This window comes from Aulostomus chinensis, chromosome 14, assembly GCF_037954235.1.
Source record: "Aulostomus chinensis isolate RoL2024-O1b breed Wild chromosome 14, RoL_Achi_v1.0, whole genome shotgun sequence".
NCBI lineage: Eukaryota > Metazoa > Chordata > Actinopteri > Syngnathiformes > Aulostomidae > Aulostomus > Aulostomus chinensis.
The window spans coordinates 12,992,773-13,011,410 of record NC_141333.1 but is presented as its reverse complement, the minus strand read 5'-3'; the positions used below and the strand labels follow the sequence as shown (position 1 = coordinate 13,011,410).

General features: G+C 42.8%; 2 protein-coding genes and 1 long non-coding RNA gene across 3 annotated transcripts in view; 1 reads left to right on the top strand and 2 right to left on the bottom strand.

Moving 5' to 3' along the window:
* Nucleotides 1–11,629, bottom strand: part of p3h2 (prolyl 3-hydroxylase 2) — a 57,383-nt gene extending 45,754 nt beyond the window's left edge. The window contains exon 1 of the mRNA XM_086223617.1: nt 10,857–11,629. Coding sequence (XP_086079743.1) covers nt 10,857–11,504 — 648 coding nt within the window. The 5' untranslated portion in view covers nt 11,505–11,629. The remainder of the gene's footprint in view (nt 1–10,856) is intronic.
* Nucleotides 11,564–14,630, top strand: LOC147249790 (uncharacterized). The gene is made up of 3 exons (XR_015119161.1): nt 11,564–11,641; nt 13,749–13,846; nt 13,943–14,630. It is a non-coding gene; the product is annotated as an uncharacterized LOC147249790 (long non-coding RNA).
* Nucleotides 14,631–16,249: 1,619 nt separating this feature from the next.
* LOC147249789 (claudin-19) lies at nt 16,250–18,015 on the bottom strand. Its single transcript, XM_086223746.1, has 4 exons — nt 17,695–18,015; nt 17,215–17,379; nt 16,654–16,732; nt 16,250–16,473 (listed from the first exon to the last, which is right to left on the bottom strand). Exons 1-4 carry the CDS (start codon nt 17,894–17,896, stop codon nt 16,314–16,316), a joined length of 606 nt encoding a protein of 201 aa, XP_086079872.1. The 5' UTR covers nt 17,897–18,015; the 3' UTR covers nt 16,250–16,313.
* Between the last annotated feature and the right edge of the window lie 623 nt (nt 18,016–18,638).

Genomic DNA, 18,638 nt, shown 5'->3' with positions numbered 1-18,638 from the left:
TTTTAGCGTCATAAATTGGAGGATTAATCTGTCGGGCCGACGGATTGCCAGAAAAATCTTCAGATTTACTGATTTATCAAGATAAAAGACCATTTGTTCCAGCCTTGCTTCCAGCAGATAGGAACAAATTCTAACATGATTCATTTGTTTTGGAATCTTTAAGGTAAAGAACCAAAAAGCTGACGAGGATTTTTCCATCCCGAGTAAGTCCTCCTGTCTCAGCTTTCCCTCCGTTTATCATCTCAGCGAGTGTTTAGAACACGCTGCTGGAGCCAGCAGGAGATGATACGAAACTGACCCCAGTTTTGGTGGATGATGAATACTCCCCCTGAACGGGGGAAAAGTTCTGAATTTACAGTTTTAAAGGTTCTTTAAGGACATTTGGCGCTGGAATCAAAGAAGATCAACACATACACGCTCTCTTTATTAATTCTGTCATCATCTCTGGAGGCCAGGAGATACGACCCGTCCACATGGTGAAAGTCTAATTGCTTTCAGCTTTCTTAGGGGATTTTGAGGATTTATTTTAGATACAGATAAATTATTTTCCTCTAAATAATTGTCCCCACTCGTTTCCAGAAATCCAAGTCGGACTGAGACCAGCAGCTGATTAAAGCCACGACCTCACTGGTACATTACCTGTGTTACTTAGAAGGACCTCCAATGTGGCTCGAGATGGAATACACGCTAGGAAAAAAAACCCCAAAAAAACGCATGCACATTCCAGACCCACCGCACCTTTTCTCATTCCCACCGGTCGGTGAAGCAGACGGGCCTTTCTGTACCGGACGCTTTTTAGCACCCTCGTTAATCGCGATTCACAGAGATCTGAACCAGATGTGGGGACACTGAGGGGTCAGTGTCGGCCAGAGGTCGGGTCAACACGGGATCATGAAAACCACTCTCTCCTTTCCTTAAGTAGGTGTAATACTACCTATTCTCTCAGTAGGGACAAACCTCCCGGGGCGAGGAGATGCTAAGATCTAATGACTAAGATAACCGGGTCGTAGAACACCAGGGTATAATAGATGGGAACTCTGACCAAACTAAGGTGAATTACTGCTTGTCAGTAGGGGAGGAAGACTACGGGGGTGAACGCTGGAAACCGTCCCATTCTCTATGCCAGCTGTTAACTCGGGGATGTGTACGGGGTGAACTTAGAACTCCGTTGTCTCTTCAGGGTGTGAAATAAAGAAATCTGTGTGGCGATGTAATAATATACAAGCAGGAAGTCAGAGACCTTTTGAACGTCCAGCCACCTGTTTTATCTCATTCGCCCACACACACACACACACACACACACACACACACACACACACAAACACATCAACAGAGTCCCATAAATACAGCTAAGGACTGTCAAGCCCGCAGGCTGACGACATCACAGCGAGTCTGGATAAACAGTCGGCACTTCTAATTGAATTTTACAGGAAACATCTGCAGGGTCAAAAAGGCAAACAAACTGCACTCTGAATATGAAAGAGTCCCACCTCTGAGGAATAAGTGGCATCAGAGTTTACAGTAGATGGATCACATGCTCAGAATAATTACATCTAAAGCATAATTGGATGAATATCTAACTAACCAATCAGACGAGAGTGAGAGGGTGTAGCATGTTTCCCATTCGTGAATTGGTTCGTGGCGGATAACGACCATCACGTAATGATTTTCTTTTTAGGATGAACTACTGTTCAATTCTCTGTTGCTGTCAGGCTGTCGGTCTCTTTCCGAACCATCAACCCCTCCTCTCTGACCACTAGTAACCACACTACCGCAACTACCAAAAGTACTGAAGGTAAATAACAACATGCAGAATTATGTGGCGCAGCAACACGACAGTAAACAACAGTAAAGCAATACAAACATGTTTTGTGCAGAAAGACACTTGATTTATTGAATTTAGTATCAAGATTAGCGGCCATTGTGCGGTTTTAGCACCTCTACTAGATTTGTAGTATTAAGACATCCTGGTTCACTCTCAATAAAAGCCCTGAGCGATGATGAACTTTTTTAATTTCAGGCATCCCGGGAGTGCTTCCCCCCACCTCCTCTCTCCCATCCTCACATTCTGTTTGACCTCTGAGGGCATTCAGGCTTCCTGCTACTGGGACCACTGGGCTGCTGCTGTAGCTGCATATCAGATATCACAACCAGCCTGGCAAACAGGACACCATAACAACTTTGAGTTTAATACATAACTGGGAAGACTTTATAAAAACATGTGAGCACTGCGGCTTTGGAAACTTTATCAATAACATTTTATTGTATAAGTATCAGAAATATTGTTATTTTAACATTGTTTTTCCAAGACAGATTTAACTTGCTCCACCTTCTGCATTGGAGTTTCCACTCCAAATGTTCACAGCTCTCCACTTACAGAGCTACAAATACTCTGCCAAGGACAGAAACAATTTCACACAATTTATAGCTCACAGTGGTGCAAAACAAGGTATCAAGTGGATACAGGATACCTTGGAAAATGTTTGGAAAACCGGGGAACATTGTATTCATTGTGTGGACTAAAGCTTTGACTTAAATCTGCTCCAACAGTTCTGTCAAAGCCAAAGCTGTCAGTTAGACGTAGAACACTGAGCATCTCAGTGAGTTACAGGTACCTCATCTGGCTGCTCCAACTGATATTTTGGCTAAATGACAATTAAAAAGCATCAAGCTAATCAATCATTTCTCCTCTTTAATGGTTGGGTTGACAGTATGTGACACACCCATGCCCAAATGACTAAGAAACAATCAATAGAACATGTTCTACCTCATTAGCAAATCCACAATTCCAAACAAGGTTCCTATTCCCTGATGCATCCTCATGTTTGTCCAGAGATACTCACCACAGAGTACTACATCCTAAAACATCAGTACACAGTAATGCTGAGCAACAGCCTCTGGAAATACCACACGCTAAAATCCCGGACGCCAGTGTGTCCCGATCTGTCCGTTTCAGAATAGGCAGAGTACTGCGCTATTGTAACATGATATGAAGTGTTAAGTATCACAGATCAGTGCACCATTAATATCTTGACTGTTCATTGAAGCCGAAAACTGTCACTTTAAACAGTGGCCGAAGTTTATTTTTTCTACTTAAGTAAGTAAGTAAGTAGCGACCGCACGCCTCAGCCAGTTTGTGTTCTGCGTGTGTCACAGAATGAAAAATAAGTCATCTCTGTGCTTCAGCAAACAACAAAACAACATTTCCATGTGTCAGTGGAAAACAAAAAGCAACAGCTTTTCCGTCTGCAGTGTAGATACCAGAACACAGAGAAGGTTCTGTTTACATTCGTGACGCAGCCAACACATAGTTCAAGTCTCTAGTGAAAGTGAGCAGATGCCTGGCAAACACTGTTTTTTTCCAGTCCTCAATTCTCCACTCAGACAACCAGGAGTCTTTGGCCAGACTGACAATCACCAAATCCGCACAATGCACACACTCACACAATCAGAAAATCACACGTGTGTACGCACACACGTGCAGATGTGTAAATCCTGTCCTGCAGCTGCTTGGATCTTGACAGTGATTCTTGTTCCAAATCCTCCCCTTGGTGACAAGGGATATTGTGATCTGCCATAAATACACAGTAATGTAGTTTCTGTGACATGTCTCCTTTAGACAGGAGTGAGTGTAAATCGAAAATATCCTGACTGCTGTCAGCTCCTGCTGCTCGACTGGTCTGTTTGGACTCAACTGCGCTTTCACAGATGCCAGCAGTTGACAGAGTCCCCCTTGAATCACCCCCCCCCCCCCAACCTGCTGCCTCAGCCCGGCACACGCACGCACGCACACACACACGCGCGCACACACATCACCGCTCAACGCATCACCACCTCCTCCACTACTGCAGCTGATACATCGTTAATGGGGAACATTATTGGAGTGTTGCAGCCCGGTGTGTGCCCACATTCCTGTGGTGCGTTATCCACTCAAGACCAGTCATGCAGAAGACCTCTGGCACGGCCAAGTGCCACAATGTCTGGTCGTCAGGGCAAAGCACAGCACTGCTCAGTAGCTCAGGAAAGCCAGGAGAGCAACACTGTGGCACCGCAGGTGCACAGAGAAGAGAAGGCAGGGAGTGCTGTCACATCCCTTTGCAGGTTTAGAATTTCAGGGCTGTGAAACACAAGCCAATGATTTTCTTGGAAATTTCAATGAGAAAGGACTTGGAAGTACTTAAATCATACCTCGACAACCGTAGGCCATTTAAATACTATTTCTCTGACACAAGGGAGGAAAATAAACAGATGGTTTGGCGATGCCTTCTCTAATGTGCAATTCTCCAAGATTACTCAGGACTGAGTGTTTTCACCTGCTATTAGTGTCACTCGCTCTTTAATCAGCATTTTTACAATACATAAAAATACACATATTCTGTTGGCTCAAATGCTTTATCACAATATTATAGACAACTACACAGTTGTATAACAGAAAGGAGTTCCATTTTGGGAAATCTAATTATTTACTTTCTGGTTGAGAGTGACACATTAATGCAACTCTTGCGGTGTCCCAGTCGGCATCGGTTCAATTTAAGCCTGAGGACCAGCTCGCTGTCCAGCAGGGAGGAAAACCTCCATATTTCACACCGCAGCACTATTTCCTGGCCGGGAGCACCAACTTCCTGGTGATGGGAAGGAAAGAGGACTTCCAGAATGGGACAATAGTGGTGTGAGAATTAGGCGTTAACCAATTATCTGCCTGGCCACTTACTGGATCTGATATGATGCATTTTTGTAGTCATCAAATTTTTTTTTCTCAAAAATCTGATTTACCAGTAAAACAGATTTATTTATAAATGTACTTGTACTTACGTTGCTTTTGCCGCAGCTGCCTGTCTCTGTCTGAGTCACCCCACCCACAGCACCGGCGGTGAGTTGTGTGGAAAAGGTAAGAATCGTCAAATTTTTATGAAACTTCAGAATCCTCTGTGCTAACAATGTACAATTTCTATGATAAGAAGCAAAACTCTGTTTATCAGTTACGGCACTGAAAAGACCTGAGTAATGCACTTTGTGGCAGTTTATTCGAATTATAGTATTTATAAGAATTTAGGTAGCATTAGCGTCATTCTAAACAAAAGCACTGGTTAATGGTGTGTCACAATGCAATAATAGTCTCCAAAAAAATATCAGTTTCACAGTACGACTGCAGTCTTCCGATCAGATTCCAAGACATTGAACGGGAATGAAAACAGACTGGTGTTTTCTTCTTTGTGTTCAAAATCACTGCATCGTAATTTCACAATGTGCCATGAAAGGCATGAAATTAACTTGAAGTGTGTTTTTGTAGAAGTACATAACGGGAGACTTCAGAATCTGAAACAAATGAATGTACATGGAATATCTAACCATTGGTTTTCATACCGAAGTATGCGAGGGAAGCCACTGCGACCACAAAGACTCAAACAATTGCTTTACAGTAAAGAGTTGCGACATTTTCTTCTTTGGAAGATGCTACAGGCTGTTATTACGCCTTAAAACTCAACTTCATGAATCAAAAGGTCAAAAAAAAAGAGCTTGTCAGTGAGTCGCCTTTGAATTAAACGCTGAATAAAGTAAAGAGGTCAAGAGTCGACTCCTGCTGTGATCGACTCCTCAACTCCTCCTCATCCATCTTTCAGGCTCCTAGTCTTTGTGTATAGGATAACCACAACGGAGCCCTGCGGATACATCAAACACATAAATCTGACTTGGCGGCGAACAACCTGGCTGCGTCTGAGCAAATGGCAGCATTTCTGCGTTGCTTTAAAGCAATCCGAAGAGCTCGCTCCCCTCTGTCTGAGCCCCTCTACGCTCCTACTATGAGCTACAGATGACAATAAAATCATCTGTGATTCACATCTAGCACAAAAAAACAACACTCCAATGAACTCTTTACACGTTTAAAAAAGAAAAAGAAACACCTCTTTTCCGTTTAAATGTTCAGGACTTCCAACATTCCTAGCTGGGGTTCAAGTTGATGTGGGAGCATCGAGACTGGAAACAGACATTTCCCCTCTCACACTGCTGCTCGTCCCACATGACCGTTTGATTCTCCATCTCCGTCAATTCCTTCCAATATAGTGAAGAGGAATGGCACATGAATCACATGCAAGAACGCACCAAAGCGGCGTGATTAATACCGCTCCTGCACACACATGCACTAAACTTCAAATTGCAGCCAAAGCAGGAGATTAGATCTACCTTCATGGCCCCCTAGTGAGAGCAGGACTGTACTTGAGCTGCCTGCTGTGTTGAAATCAACAGATTCACAGTGGAGAGACAATCATGAACAAGTGAGACTGAAAATTCCAGAAAAGCAAAATGAATGCTTACATCAGCAAGCTTATGAGTGCATCCTGACCAACGTAGATGGCATTGTATCACGCATGCTGGCAGAGACAGGGGAAGCTCTCGATACACAATGATGACAGGAAGCACAGTGAGTCACGTGTCCTGATTCACAAGACAAAACAACTTCTCCTTTAATCATGTCAGCACAATGAGAGAAAACAAAACTCTTCCCAAAGTGTGTGTGTGTGTGAGTGTGTGTGTCTAATCAGCGCTCACTGACTGTGAAACTCCATCAGCAGTGATGCTACATACACTAATGGCACCAAATGTCTTGACTGGTTTTAAAGAGCCCACACAGAAGAAGCTTTTCAACAGTGGCATGAAGTCACACACACACACACACACACACACACACACACACACACACACATCAACGTGCACAAGAATTTCATCTTGGCAAACACGTAGCATTTTTGGGTTGTTCGTTAGGGAGGATGAGACACTTGTCTCACCATGCAATTTACGCTGGTAAAAGAGTACATTTTTTATAGTGTTTAGCAGCTTTCACAGTACTTTGAGGTAATGCTTCACTCAGTTTGCTTGCAAAAAGCCCATTATTTGTTTTTTGTTTTTTTTTAGCCTGTTCTGAAAACAGCTGCTGTGGCTGACAACAACACTGAGAGTGGTGAATGTAAACCAAAATAGCTACAGGACGGACGGTAAACAGTGAGCTGAAATGTGTGTGTATGCATGTGTGGGAGGATTGATAGGTGTGTTTGTTTGGGTGTGTAGTGTGTGTATGTGGGTGTATATTTGTGTGGGTAGGGAAGAGGGGAGGAAAAGTGACAGGGGTTGAGTTATCACCGTGATGGTGACGAGCGTATGCGACTCTGTGAGTGAGTAACTCAAATATTTGATTTCTTGAGGAAAAGATGACTATATGATCTTGATAAACTGAATTAAATTCAGCAAAATGAGGGAAAATTCTAAAAAAAAAAAATACCCAAAACAAAACAGAAAAACAAACAATGAACTGGTCATTCTCTCTACATTCACTCCAATAAACGATGCCTCCGACATCAAAAGTTATCAAAGGAGTCTTTCTTTTAAAATCATATTTATCTGATTTTCACACATCAAAGTAAATACTCACAAATTCAAAGCCAGATTTGGACAATAAAAGAGGGAATAATGAGCTCTCCTTTTATTATTTTCCTTGGAAAGGGAGTGCTGTGAAACTTTCAGATTTGGATCCAGATATGATGTGGAGCAGAGGCGCTCCTCGCCCCGAAGCACCTCAGGAGACTTTGATCCTCCAACGGTCAGGTGAGCGCAGGGAGAACTGGGGCCGGTGGCGGAGAGATCTCTGGAGTCAGCGAGGCTCGGGCCCACTCGCTGCTACTAAAGTCTCCCTTTGATTACCTGCGAGAGGTGGCGTGTCTCTCCTTTTTTTAGAAAAGCAAACAGGCCACAACAGGAAAATAAAATATTTGCGAGGGCTAAATGATGGGCGAGCTGGGGACATACGCAGCAGAACAGTTGATGACTGTGGAGCCGCCACTAACAGGCCCAATGGCAGCATTATACCACGGGAGGAGGGTGTGTGACGGCGGAATGTTTAAATACTGGAGGAATGTTATTTATTTTCACAAACACCACAAAGTGACCCCATACCAACATGTGTGATGCTGCCTGCTCACATACACACATGCAGAAGATTCAGACACCGTGTTCACGCCAACACCAACAAACAAACAAAACAAATCAACACAGCAATATATCGTAGTATTTTTCCAGATATCTTATTGACACCCCAGTCCTCGTATCCATACTGGATCAATACATCTCAATAAAATTGTCGTGGGACTCTTTTGACAACAGTATTCCTGTGTGTGACTTTTACTTAAACGCATGTTATGTTTAAACATGATGTCATAGCAGCTACATTTACAGCGGCAGTCAGTGACACCGTACAACTTCGTCAATATCACTCGAATAGACGGGAATGGAAATTCTGAATAAAATAATTTTAGACTCAGTTTTTCACAACTAAGTTATCAATATAACATGATGTATATATCAGTAGACCAGACATGGGTGGTCCAAAGCAGGTTGTTATTAGTATTGCAACATTTATCATATCATAATATAACTGTGACAGAATTGCATCACAGGTCAAACTGTCTAACTCTGCCTCTTCCTCTTTCCTGTGCTGAGTTCAACATTCGACCTCTCAGCACTGATGAGAACTTCATAAAGACATAAAAATGCGGGGAGACTTGAAATAAAGACCTGCCAGACCACTCATGAGAGCTTTCCTTCCACTTTGTTCTGAGAGAGAGAGCGAAAGTGGAAAACACAGTGCCAATCTTTTTTCAAAAACCAGATGGGAGAGAAATCAGAATTCTTTGCTACAAAGATGAGTAATAGTTTTACAGCTGGAGAAGAATCCATGCTTGCTTTTGAGTGAATCACTTCAGCTCCGTCTTCCTCTGCTGATTCAGAAAAATGGACAAACCATGTGGCCACAGACGGTACGCGAGCTTATTAACTTCCCACCACTTCTGAGCAGTGGAAGCCGTGTGTCATCACCGCGTCTGGTCCGTCTGGAACCTGACTGGAACCCGGCTGGGTCTCAGGTTCATATGAGGAGCCGGTGCCAATTTCCCATCTGAACCTCAACTAGATTACGATGTGAAAACGGCATCATCATTGAGATTCGACCGCAGCGCCCGTATTAAGCCTGAGCGTAGTCATGAGAGTTTAAGAGTCCAGCAGCCACAGCAACAGCCGACCCCTGAGGCGTCCTGGATTTGACCCTTGAGCGGCTCGTGAAGATTATTTCCCTGCAGACATCACTGTTGTAATCACACTTCTGCACACCTGCTTGATGAATGAATTTTCTCCAAAGCTCTCGTTTCACTCTTTTCATCTAGAATAATAGCAGGCTGGAAGGCATTACGAACGTCCCTGTTACTCATTTGCTTTATTCAAGACATGCAAACAAACCCCTGTTTGTTGTTATTGAGGCTGGTTCCTCCACTCATTTTAAATAGGAGTTTTGAATGAAACCACCAACCGGAGGAAGTGAACAGTTTAGTGAGACTACACGTACTAACTGATGGCAGACATCCTTCAAAAGGACACAAATCAACATGGGCTGCTCCCGTGGGACCTAAAGAGCATGTTAAGTGTCTGAATAGGGAATTATTTGTTCCCAACTCTCGTGTTTTATCTGTCTCTTGGATTGTTCCCACGCCTGGCGGTCAACAACAGTCCAGCCAATAAACCAACCCCATGGGAAATGGCTGTTCTGGAAATTTCTGAGAATGTACTACGAACGAAGTTTGGATTCAAAGAGGTAGAAGACCAGAGGATGTTTAAGTGGGCGTGGGGGGGGGGGGGGTTGTGTTGCGAGCATGTTGAAAACACCTGTAGGCTGCGTACACACTGAACATGAACCTTGCATTGCTTCCTCTGAGCAGGCACGTTCACTCAGGGCGAGTTGGAAACAGCCAGGGAGAAGTAGGAGCAGCAGGTATAACAGAAACACTGCGCCGCTCTTTGCTGGAGACAAGAGAAGGAGGATACTTAGAGAGTCGATCCGCCTCGCTGGATGTGGTGCTGCTGGGTATCGTTGTGCTTATTGTGATTTTTTTTAAACTCACTTTAAAAGATCACAAACAATCAAGTGTCTTTGCATTTCATCCATCACCAGGTCCCTAAATGGAACTGGACTCACTGATAAGGTCAGCAGGCCAATATTATTCACCTGTACTGGTAGTTACAGACATGTACTCAGGTAAGAAACTGCAGTACGTGTGTTTTGTATTACATTTTTATACTTTCAAATAATCAAAAACGGCCTCCTTCTAATACTGTGATGTAAATTTTCAGAAAAACCTGAACAGTATCATTCTGTATCAACGCAACACTGTGTTATACTTGAAACTACAATGCAATAGGGGAGGAAAAGACCCTGATTACAGAGGATGATTGAAGAGGATGCTATGATTAACAGGAGTATACCGTAAACAGCAGTGCATCATGGGAAGGTGATAGTGTGGGATCTTGATACTCAAAGCTCTAATTTCATCAGCACAGCCGTGCAGAGCTGCTGGAGCTGCGTAGGTCTCACTGTGTGTGCAGTTGTGTCAAAGCTGCAGAAAAGCTTTATTTGTCAGTATTCCTGAACTGTGAGTTTTGTTAGATCATAAAACATTGAAATTCTGTATAAATCTAGAATATATATAAATATTTCTGTAGCGTTGATGAATACCGATAAAGTGCATCCATGTTCTCAGCTGTGAGCAGGCGATCAGAAACTCCGGAGGAATTTTTAAATGTTGATTCTTCTGGTTTGACACCCATCAACATGTTTTCCAGAAGAATGCATGTCATGAGTGGTGACATCAGTCCTCCAGCAGCCTTCATGCTCTCATCATCCCTCCAGCAGCAGCTGATACAGGACTCAGCAGATGAAAACAAACGACTCCCCGCTGAGAGGGTAACAATAGCCCCCAATCAGGATCACATACCCCCCCCCCCCACACACACACACACACACACACACTTACACTTACCTTCTGATAAGCCAGCTGAAGATAGTTGTAGGGGATCCGCCTGTTGAAGTCCTGCACTACATCCTCGCTAACTTTGTGCAAAGATTGTGCGCCAAGTGTCTCCTCGATACACGAGTTCATACACGCAGCTCTGCGCAGGACCGCGTCGAAGAAGCGCAGGTCGGAGAAGGTGTTATCAAACGGATGCTGGTCCTGGCATCTCAGCCTGCACCGGACTTTGGCGCGTCGGGCTTCCCTATAGCTGGCCAGGGCTCCCTCCATCAGGCGCACCACGCTCGCATAGTCGCTGCTGTAGAACGCCTGCACAGCGTTGTCATATAACAGGTCGAAGGGCTGCAGAACAGCAGCGGCGGATGGAAACGCGACGCTGAGCAGCGCTGCTGACAAGACAGCGACCCGTGGAAAGTTTGCGTCCATCCTCAGCTTCGGTTCAGAGCAACTGGTGGAGGGCTGGCTGTCAGTCACAATAAGTCCAACCTCGGCCCCTCGGCCATTTAAAAGCTCTTGGGACCGCAAAGATGTGCGAGACGGCGGAAATAATGTTTCTTTAGTCGGGGACACACATTTTGTTATGACCCCTCTTTGGCTCCGGTAACTCCTCCCCCCTTGAAGAATGAATGGTCGGACAATCACAAGCGCGCTTCCCATAGGCTGCCGGCCCCCTGCGTGTGTATATGTATGTGTGTGTGTGTGTGGGGGGGGGAGTACTTCAAGGAGTCTTCGGAGTTCGATAGTTAACAGTTTCTGCTGCCTGTTATCCTCCACTTTAACTGTGCTTATAACAAGTAAGAATTGCTCCTCACCTCCGCATTTTTCTGTATCTCAGTAAACAAACTGATTGACCTTCCAAACTGATTGTAGAAAAGTGTAAGAAATTCAGCATCTGTGTCAAAAAAATTGTGATGTCATCAAATTAGATCATTTCACACGCCACAACGTGATAAAACGCTGTTCTTCTGTGTCAAGGTGATACATCATGGAAGGACTACACCTGACTTGTACAGTAACAGTGTTTAGCTGGAACGTGATCCTTTTATACACATATTTACCTGGCGGGGACGGCAAGTGAAGTTCTTTCTCTCCTGCTCGATTTTCTAGAGGTTTCCCAAAGCGTTTCCGTTCACAGGAGACTGTCTCCCTCTTGAGGAAATCTTCGGTTACTACATCCGGGAGCTTCAAGAGTCAACTGATTTAATATTTATTATTAGCGACTTAAAAAAAAAACAGCACTTCTCTGCTCTGAGCTCTTTATTCGGGAAATAGTTGATATGTTTGAATGTAAAATACTATAAAATCTACACAATACATCAAAATCCTGCTAAAGGTGTTGAATGATACTCAGATATCTGAAACTCCAGAGGCCACAGGTATGTGATCAGACAGGTAAAACCCATCAATGCAGAAACACTCAACGAGCTCTGACATTAGACAAATGTTATGTGAAAATGATCCAGTGTGATTGTTCAGGACAGGTTTTTTTTTATCACAGGGTTTTGTTGAATTATTGATTTGAAAAATTCTTTCATCGTTTCTTAGTTGGCCTCCGTAAAGCTTTTAATATAATTTACACTTTGGAATTTGGTAAATAACCATTTTAGCTGTAGAAAAACTGATATGAGGATATGAAATTAGTGGCACAGTGGTGCAGTGGTCAGCGCTGTCGCCTCACAGCAAGAAGTTTCTGGGTTTGAGTCCCGGCTCCAGCACAGGATCTTTCTGTGTGGAGTCTGCATGTTCTCCCTGTTCCTGCGTGGGTTCTCTCTGGTACTCCAGCTTCCTCCCACAGTCCAAAGACATCAAGAGGGGACGAGGCTGATTGATACTCTAAATTGACCGTAGGTGTGACTGTGAGTGTGAATGGTTGTCTGTCTCTATGTGTTGGTCCTGTGATGGACTGGTGACCTGTCCAGGGTGAACCCTGCCTCTCACCTGAAGTCTGCTGGGATAGGCTCCAGCCCCACGAACCTTAACAGGATAAGAGGTAGAAAATGGATGGATGGATAATATGAAATTGTATAAAGAGGAAAAGAAACACTGAACACTACTTTGAATCTACTGGTATCCACTGAAAGGTCATGCTAATTTTAAATCACTGAATATACGAATGAGAAGAATTGAAACCGTCCATCCGAGTTTATAATAATAATAATAATCACATTATTACAGTGAGATACTCAGGTCTGTTTGGCTCTACTTTTCCTTTCTATTGTATCTTTCATATGATCCTGAGTTCACCAAAATCAAAATGTCATCTGAAAAACAAATTATAATATCCACAATACTCAAAACAGTACACTAGGGGGCAGCAAATGAAGTATTCGTGTGTTAAACTCACACAGTCAACAACTGCAGCGCAAACACACTTTTCTGTTACCAGTTGCACTTTTATTTCAAACTAACCAGACTAAATGAGTACTAATGAGAGGGAATCAAGGAAACAACAAATAAACTAACAACTGTTCCTGCTCAGAGATCTTTAGGTCCATGAATGACATTTAAGATATTTCTGTTCATGGATTATTTGTTTATGTATAACAAACACCATATAGAATCTCTTTTTCTCAGGTTTGATGGTATGAAAAATTATGTTCAGATCAATTTTACAGGCGGTCACAGGTCATATGTTGCAAATTGTGAAGATTGATCGCAACAAATAGAAAGAAAGAAGAAGAACATGCATGTTTTTGAGAGGACGAAGCAGCATTAACTGTTGCTCTGAGGAACTGCAGTCTGTGTCATGATGACACACACACACACACACACACACACACACAGTTAGCTTTGTGGTCGTAGCAATCAGTAATGCTAATGTGGATCTTCTTGTATGTGCTCTTCATTTGCCTTGTATGTAAGTGATCTCTTGTTATTAAAGTGAATATGTTTTTGATGCAGGATTTTGGCAGGAAAATTCAAGAAGATGAATAAAACATCTGCGCTGGTTTTCCGTATAACTTGACAACTGTAGATATGGAGCATCAGCTGATTCTGAGGTATAAACATCATCAAATACCACATCTGGATGTATTACAGCTGTCTTTGCTTCATTTTATCGCCTCAAATGAATCTTTCTTGCATTTTACTTTCAGTTTTTCTATGAGGAAGAAGAAGAAGACTGGCTGCAGCTGGACGTCCCACGATGGAGCAGATTGCTACATTAGTTCACATCCGCTGAGGATTGAGTGCCTCTGTCTAGTTTGGTCATGTTTTTTCCTGACTGCCATGTTCAGAGAAACACTAGATAACAGCAGGTTTCTGTTTCTGACCACCAAATTTCAGTTTTTGATTTGAGTCATTCAAGTAGCGGGGAATGCACCCCAGCACTGTATGACTCCCACCCACCCCTCAAGGACAATGTTGCAGTATCCCATAACCCCAACAGTTACTCATAGTTCTGCAGATTAATGTTATCTAGTCCCAGCAGTGGTTTGTCGGTTGTACGGGGAATATCTGTCGGGTGTGTTTGATAACAATCACACATTAACAAAATACTAAAAGAATGTTGTGTATCTCTTCATAAATGCATCTCTGCATGAATGTTTATGAAGCACAAATATTTATTTTGGTCCCGAGTAGTCACCTTTTGTGTGTGTGTGTGTGTGTGTGTGTGTGTGTGTGTGTGTGTGTGTGTGTGTGTGTGTGTGTGCGTGTGTTGTATTTTTTTCAATTCTATTTTAGGTATTAGCTTTCACTCTTGTGTATTCATCATGAGGATGTTAGTTATTATCAGTAAAAGTCTTGGGTTCAAATGAATCAAATAAAAATGGCAAGAAGCAACAAGGTGAACTGATGAGCAGTGAGGAAGTAACATCTGTAATTTTTGTTACCATAATTATTATTATTGTGCTGTCTCAGCACAGATGTTGGTGACCTATTACAAGTGGTATTGTTTAATCAGAACTGATACCAGTCCCTTGTGCATCACCCCTGTTTCCACTGAGTGTATATTTTCCTATAAATCCTCTGCATGATGCAGCACCAGACGCCATTGCTGTAAATGCAGTGTTTGAGTGGTCAGCTGACATAACAGGAAGGAAACTGTCTGAGTGTCAGGAAAACACTCATTACTGCTGCACTGCTGGCATCCTCCAGCCTACAGAAGCGTCTTCTCTGCAACAGAAAACGCCAAAGTTTTATGGGAATTTAAAAAAAGAAACAAATTCAATATAAGATTTGATAATGGGTTGAAGCTTTGGTTATTTTATCATAATAGAGAAGTTCAATTATACCAGAGTACGGGCAGCACAGTGGTGCAGTGGTCAGCACTGTTGCCTCACAACAAGAAGGTTCCAGGTTTGAGTCCACAGGATCTTTCTGTGTGGAGTCTCCATGTTCTCCCTGTTCCTGTGTGGGTTCTCTCTGGTACTCCAGCTTCCTCCCACAGTCCAAAGACATCAAGAGGGGACGAGGCTGATTGATACTCTAAATTGACCATAGGTGTGACTGTGAGTGTGAATGGTTGTCTGTCTCTATGTGTTGGCCCTGTGATGGACTGGTGACCTGTCCAGGGTGAACCCTGCCTCTCACCTGAAGGCTGCTGGGATAGGCTCCAGCCCCCCCATGACCCTTAATTTGAATAAGCGGAAGATAGATATTAATTTCTTTAGTTTCTTTTTGTCTATGAAAAGCAATAAGTAGGATAACAAGTCAATATAAGATACATTTTAATTCCTGCTGAGCTCGAACTAGGAGTGATAATAGAAATATGACAAAAAACATAAATATTGCATTAAAGTGATACATTTATGTTATATTATTATTTCATTTATTTACCGCGTCGGCTTTGATTTCTTGAAGTGTTCCCACAATACCTGAACCATCATAAATGAAGGCAAATCCCACTAAATAAAACAAAATAATAGGATTTATTTCATTATTTACAAGCCTTTCAAATTGACATGTATTAGAAATGTATTAAAAACAAGACTTAAAAAAAAAAGATTACAAGTCAGAGAATGATGGTAATACCAACACAAACAAATCTTATATAGAAGATAAATCTATATATAAAGGGTTTTGCACCAAAAGAGATGAATGAAATTATTTGTTTAGCAAATTAAACCACAAAAGGAAGAATGTCTTTGCTATAGTGAGTCATAAACTAACTTGTAAACTGTTAAAACAAAGTGTTTCCATACTAATACTCCTAATACTAATACTACAATAAGAAGTTTACAGTATAATTAATACAAACAGCCTGATGAGGCCTGTGCAAACATGACGTTGAATTTTCAAGGAAAGTAAAGAGTTGATTCAATAAAAATTTTATAGTTCATTAATGAATCCTTAAATTAAAAAAGAAAAAAACAGCCAACAGCAGCAGAGACGGATCTTCTTCCAGGGATCCAAAGTCACAAGTCATGACATACAGCCTGGTCCTTCGTGTAATCTTGATCCATTTGTTGGACTTACCTTGATCATCATCTTGCTCCAGTCTTTAATGTCTGTCTCTCTTCTCTGCTACACGTAGTTCCTGGTGGAGGGAATGAGGTGGTTGGAGCTTATAGACTCAGACGACGACGACGACCGCGAGCATCTCTGACAGCTCAGGAAAGCACCTCCGGACACAGTGAGGAGGCCACCGGCACCGCTGACAAACACTGCTTTACCAAACTCAGAGCTGAACGGGCAAGAAGACACACACACAAACACACACACACACACACACACACTTATTTTGATGCAAACATTATTGCAAATATTTAAGTAACAGTACTGAACTGACAATGTAAAATAGATGTGATGGATCAACTGCTCCCACGGCGTGTACATGCGTGTGTGTGTGTGTGTGTGTGTGTACCTTTGGAGTCGATGGGATTCATGGAAGGTCTGAACGATCATTTTGACATACCAGGAGGTTATGGTGATGGTCAATAAACCTCAACAAGGAAAACAACATCCCATTATTCATCACTTAAACAGCAAATCCAAAATCATGATTGTTATCCTGAATTTCTGTTCCTTTATTATTATTGCATTAATCCAATGTTTAATTTGACTGTTTTAATGTCACCATACTTTGCCTATGATAACAATGTCATTGTAAATAACCCATATTTGCAAGACAATTTATCAGTGGTCATGTGACTGAAGACAAAAAACCTCTAAAAAGGTCAAAAGCAGGGCATCTTCTCTTTATTTATTCATGACATTCATGACTGTCAGGCCAGTTTCACTGTACAGAACAATAAGGTGAAACTTTGTGTAATAAACTGTACCTACAAACACACGCACACATACTCGAACACGGTCAAAATATCTGGGGGGGGGGGGGGGTTCTATCAAGTGTGACAAGAACCACAGAATGGATTGGATGATGATAAACATCGTGAAAGTTCTGATCTGCCGCCGCCAAACTCACCTGAAACTATGAACAGGACCCCTCCGATCATGGCCACCCTGGACTTGCTCTTGGCCCTGCCGTCCATGAAGCGGGTGCACTTCATCCCCACCGTAGAGACCATCAGTGACACGGTGGAGAGGAAGATGCTCAGCAGCAGCACGGCTCGGGTCGCCTGGATCTCAGCTGGTGGGGGATAGAGAGTCACGTACCGGGTCATACTGCGAGGGTTGGATACAATCTTGGATAGAATAAAGATCGTGTAAAATATGGTCAAGAGCATATAAAGAAAACTGGAGGTGAGAGACAATTATCATGGGGAGAATACACACTGCCGTACACAATAAAAAGAACAAGAATAATAACTTCATTCATTCTGTATCCCCTTATTAATATTAGACTGATGCCATAATTAAAACGAAGTCGATTTATTTATTTATTTATGGTTAAAAACAAAAAAAGTATTAAGTGCCAGCCTGGATGAGACGCAGCAAACCTCACATGGCAATTTGAGGAGGGACTCGTGGAACTCGCAGGTGGTCCTCTCGTTGCCGCTGCAGCTCATCCACAGACCCTCGTAGATGCGGTACGACTTGCCCTGGGACTGCCTCTTCCACTCAACCATGAAGGTAGCGGCCACCGTGGCGGCGAGACCGACCAGCGACAGGAGGAACCCCATCAGCTGAAGCCCCGAGCTGGCCATGGTCAACAAGAATTATTTTTTTTTTTTGTAAGTAATATAGATGTCAAAGAACGATTACGCGCGAGTGATTTAAAGCCACCGTTGTTCGGACGGTGCTCGACGTGCTCTGCGCCGCGTCCCCCCTCTTATACCGGGTCCCTGCTGACGCACGTGAGATCTCCCCTCCACCGGGAGGCGGGTGATGGGGCAGATATTCTCCTCTTCGCCCCAATTAGTTCATCTTTCATGACATTTAATGCACCAGAAAGTTAGATTCTTATTTTAGCAACATTTTTTTTTTTTTTAGCGACTCCCATGTCATAAAATCACGTTGTTCACGTAAAGTTGGAGGTTTTTAATTTCGGCTAAACTGGTTCCTGCTGCCAGGTGGAGTTTGCACGCACGATGAGGCTTTAGTGTGAATATTTGAGGAGAGGAAACTTTTCTTTAAATGATTATAACACACACACACACATACACACACACACACACACACATACACACACAGTAGAGTCAGAGGAGCTCAAATACACTTGTGATGTAAAAATCCGCCCATCACCTACCTGCCTGGACTGCATATGCAGGCCTCCACCTTCAGTTACACACAGAATATACCAAACACCCTACAAGTTTAATTCTCACAGAAACGATTTTTCCCAAATTCTTCATTGTCTCGTGTCACTTTATGCTCATCAGGATAACATATTTGCTTTGAAACTGAACGTGCAACACACGTCAATATTTTACCTCACAGTCAACACCC